The following is a 4,771-nucleotide window of genomic DNA, read 5'->3' as shown; positions in this document are numbered from 1 at the left end:
ATAAAAAAACTGTGCATACGATTTTCACGATTTTGAGCTTTTTGAAAAGGAAATTTCTCACCTTTATGAAAATGTATAGATGATTTTGGTCCCGTTCGTACACAAAAATTTATTGAGATATATAAATGTATGAACTTGTGGCGAACTCGCGACACATACTGCAGCGCCTTCTGTGTGTGAATGTACACGCACTCGCACCATCTGTGGGCAAAAGGAACATTTTTCAATGAGCAGCTAACTTCAGTAACTGGCGACTGGCTTCCTTCTTCTTCCTATTTTGCACGTTTTAGTAACACAACGTTTTTATCATTTTGTAACAATTTGTTATATTTATTTAAAATAAAGTGTGTGGTAAAAACCCACATAATTGGTGACCCCGACGCAAATTAAACACATAATTGGAAGCAGCGCAAGTTATTTATTTATTTCATAAAGTCAAAACAAACTTGCACAATGTTGGGTGACGCAATGCTGAACAAAGAAGCAGAAATGTCTAATGCCAACAAAGAAACAACAGCAAAGTCAGCAGCGGCAGACACGAATTTCACAACAGTAAAAAACGATATTGATGCAGTAAAGTTAACGAATTTGCCTTCATTTTTGCAAACTGACCCGGAGTTATGGTTTACTCAAGTGGACGGATTACTACACATCAATCGTATCAACTCTGATCTATCCAAATTCTACACGGTAATCACAGCACTAGACGGCGAAACGCTTCGTCAAGTTTCAGACATAGCAAAAAATCCGCCAGCTACGGGCAAATATGAAACGTTGAAAAATGAATTAATTTCACGATTTGGGGAGTCGCGTCAGAAACAATTGATTAAATTGCTAACGGATTTAGACGTGTCTAACAAGCGTCCAACGCAGTTGCTCCGAGAGATGAGAGATCTGGCAGCGTCAAATATGTCGGAAGACGCCTTGTCAGCACTTTGGTTGCAGCGATTGCCTAGTAACATTCGTTGCATCTTATCTGCGTGCAGCTCCAAGGATGTTAATCAAATGGCCGAATTGGCAGATAGAATAACTGACAATATGCCCACTCCTCATTATGTTATGGCTACCGCATCTGCAATTAACCGACGCAGTAACACAGAGGAATCAACATTGGAGGCACGTGTGACAGCGTTAGAAATATCTCTGCAACAAGTGGTAAGTAAACTAAGTGAAATAGCAATAGAGCTCAGACGACCAGCAAACTCACAGGGGCGAAGCAGGGCTCGCAGTTCTAGCAGAACTCAGTTTAAAAGTCAGCGTGAAGATCGAAAAGTCTGTTATTATCACATTAAATTTGGAACAGCTGCAACAAAATGCTTAAAACCATGCGAGTTCGGCTGCCAAACAACTAATATCAAACAGAAGGAAAACTAAAACCGTTGTCGTCCACAAGTGCAGTAAACGACAACGCGCTGGAACACTGCACTGAAGAAGCTCGTTTACATGTAATTGATCGTATCTCAAATATGAAGTTTCTAGTTGACACCGGATCGGCCGTATCCATTATTCCTTTAGCAGCAATCACAGTGAAACGCAATCTAGTGCCAGATGAACTAAAATTATTCGCAGCAAATAATTCATTTATTAAAACGTACGGTACTAAGAGACTTAGCATCAATCTTGGTTTACGACGCAGTTTCAATTGGAACTTCATTATAGCAGACGTCAAATGTCCAATCTTGGGCGCAGATTTTCTGGCGAAATATGGTCTAATTCCAGACATAAAATCAAGACGGTTATTAGACCCGCTTACTACATTGTCGTCATCTGGTGCAATTGAAACCACATCGATACATTCGGTATACACATTGGATCCAAATTCAAGATTCTTTACAGTCGTCAACAAATACATTGATTTGTGCAGTGCAAATAACTATAGCCTACCTGACGCATCTGTAGTCTGCCATCAAATAGTCACTGATGGTCAGCCAGTGCATGAAAGGTCACGCCGTTATTCAACGGAAAAATTAAAGGCAATTCGCGAAGAATTTTCAACGCTGTTGGAGCAAGGAATTATTCGTCCATCAAACAGTCCGTGGTCGAGTCCAATTCACCTGGTAAAAAAGAAAACAGGTGCTTGGAGAGCCTGCGGTGACTTTAGAAAACTAAATGCGCAAACCAAACCAGATAGGTACCCAATACCATACCTAGACCAAGTAACGGAAAAACTACATGCTAGCAAATTATTTTCAAAGATTGATATACATAGAGCGTACTATAACATACCGATGCAAGCTGATGATATATGCAAAACCGCAGTAAGTACACCCATTGGGTTATTTGAATTTGTAGTCATGCCGTTTGGTCTTAAAAACGCTACGCAAACCTTTCAAAGGTATATGGATTCATTGTTCAGGAAAATGCCATTTGTCTTCTGCTACCTTGACGATATTTTAATATTCTCAGAAAGTGAACAGCAGCATTTGGAACACGTAGAAGCAGTACTAAAAACACTCAATAAGGCCAAGCTTGTCATAAACACCGCTAAGTGCGAGTTCGGAGTTTCACAACTAAGTTTTTTAGGGTATGATGTATCAGTCGATGGTATCAGCCCGCCTGTAGAACGAGTGAGAGTAATTAATGAATACACGAAGCCAAAGACAGTAAAAGAAATTCGTCGTTTTTTGGGAATCCTAAATTATTACCGCAAGTGCATTCCACAGGCCGCCAAATTACAAGCACCTTTAAATGAGCTATTAAAAAATTCAAAAAAGAACGACAACACGCCTATAACATGGACTACCACGTTAGATGCAGCGTTTGAAAACTGTAAAACAAGTGTAACCGCGTTACCTAAATTAACATTTTTGTCTCCATTAAGTACAATTCGATTGACATCGGATGCATCAAGCAACGCAGTTGGTGCAGTACTGGAACAGCAAGAAGGTGATGTTTGGCGACCGGTTGCGTTTTTCTCTTCGAAGCTCAAGGCAGCGCAGAAGAATTATAGCACATACGACAGAGAGTTGCTAGCTATATATTTAGCCATCAAAAATTTTAGACATTTACTGGAAGGTAGAAATTTTACAATTCAAACAGATCACAAACCGCTCATTTATGCATTCCAACAAAAGTCAGATAAAGTTTCACCACGTCAACTACGACAACTAAGTTTTATTGCAGAGTTTACAACAAACATATCATACATAGATGGTAATGACAACATAGTGGCTGATAGTTTATCCAGAATTGATGCAATTAATATGCCTACGGTTATAGATCTCGAGATAATTAGTAACCATCAGAAAATAGACGAAGAGCTTAAGCAGCTATTAAAGTCAGATTCAGCACTTCAATTACAAAAACTTTTTTTACAACCCGATATGTCAACCTTTTGTGATGTATCAACAGGAATCATCAGACCATATATTCCATCATCACTTCGAAAGAAGACATTTGACACAGTGCACTCCTTAGCACATGCTGGTACTAAGTCAACGACAAAACAACTATGCAGCAAGTACGTGTGGCCGTCAATCCGAAAAGATGTCGCGAATTGGGTACGATCGTGCCAAAGTTGTCAACAAGCAAAAATAAACAGACATAATAAACTTACGCCACAAGCTTTGGATCAACGATTCGATCATGTACATTTGGACTTAATAATACTTCCCGAATGTGACGGTTACAGATATGCACTAACCATGATGGACAGATTTACACGATGGCCAGAAGTCGTTCCGTTGAAAGATATCACCGCCGATACAGTCGCAGAAAATTTTTACGCACACTGGATATCGCGATTTGGTTCTCCGAAAATCATAACAACTGATCAAGGAACCCAGTTCGAATCAGCTTTATTCAAGGCGCTAGCAAATCGTTTAGGCACGCAAAGAATACGTACATCTCCGTATCACCCAGAATCTAACGGGTTAATTGAGCGATTTCATCGCACTTTAAAAACAGCTCTTATGTCGCGACCTAAACACGCTTGGATACAATTGTTACCATCAGTTTTGCTCGGACTTCGATCATCCTATAAAGAAGATATCAACACTTCAGCAGCTGAAATGTTGTATGGAACAACGTTACGTCTACCGGGAGAATTTTTTGTGGAAAATAACACGCTTCCGAACGAACAAAAATTCCTAGCAACATTACGCGAACACATCCAGCAAGTACGACCAATTCCGACGTCCAATCATTCTAGCAAAGCTGTATTCGTTCATAAAGCATTGGGCGATGCGTCGCATGTATTCGTAAGGGCAGATCATGTAAGGAAACCTTTAGAGCTCCCATACACAGGACCACATAAGGTAATCAAGAAAATCAATGACAGACTTTTTACGGTTGACGTACGCGGTAAGCAGGTTAACATATCAATAAACAGGTTGAAACCGGCATTTTTCGAGCCAGCAGTAATCGAACCAAAGTTTGCAGAAGTCGACGTAGATTGCAGACCTGTAAACAAAGGAAAACTCACGCAAACGAAGAAGCAAGTAACCTTTAATGTGAAAGATCCTTTAGAGTAGCAGGTTACAATCAACAGTCAACAAACCAGACCACCGGTCCAGCTATTAAGGGGGGAGTACTGTGGCGAACTCGCCACACATACTGCAGCGCCCTCTGTGTGTGAATGTACACGCACTCGCACCATCTGTGGGCAAAAGGAACATTTTTCAATGAGCAGCTAACTTCAGTAACTGGCGACTGGCTTCCTTCTTCTTCCTATTTTGCACGTTTTAGTAACACAACGTTTTTATCATTTTGTAAACATTTGTTATATTTATTTAAAATAAAGTATGTGGTAAAACCCCACAGAATAAATATT

General features: G+C 40.0%; 1 protein-coding gene across 1 annotated transcript; it reads left to right on the top strand.

Annotated features, from left to right (window-relative positions):
• Window positions 1–453: 453 nt before the first annotated feature.
• On the top strand, window positions 454–1,374 carry LOC119676770. Its single transcript, XM_038088026.1, has one exon. The coding sequence runs from the start codon at window positions 454–456 to the stop codon at window positions 1,372–1,374; it is 921 nt and encodes a 306-aa protein (XP_037943954.1).
• Window positions 1,375–4,771: the final 3,397 nt, after the last annotated feature.

This window comes from Teleopsis dalmanni, chromosome 2 (assembly GCF_002237135.1).
Source record: "Teleopsis dalmanni isolate 2A chromosome 2, ASM223713v2, whole genome shotgun sequence".
NCBI lineage: Eukaryota > Metazoa > Arthropoda > Insecta > Diptera > Diopsidae > Teleopsis > Teleopsis dalmanni.
Note: the sequence above shows the minus strand (reverse complement) of the source record. Positions and strands in the feature narration are given on the sequence as shown.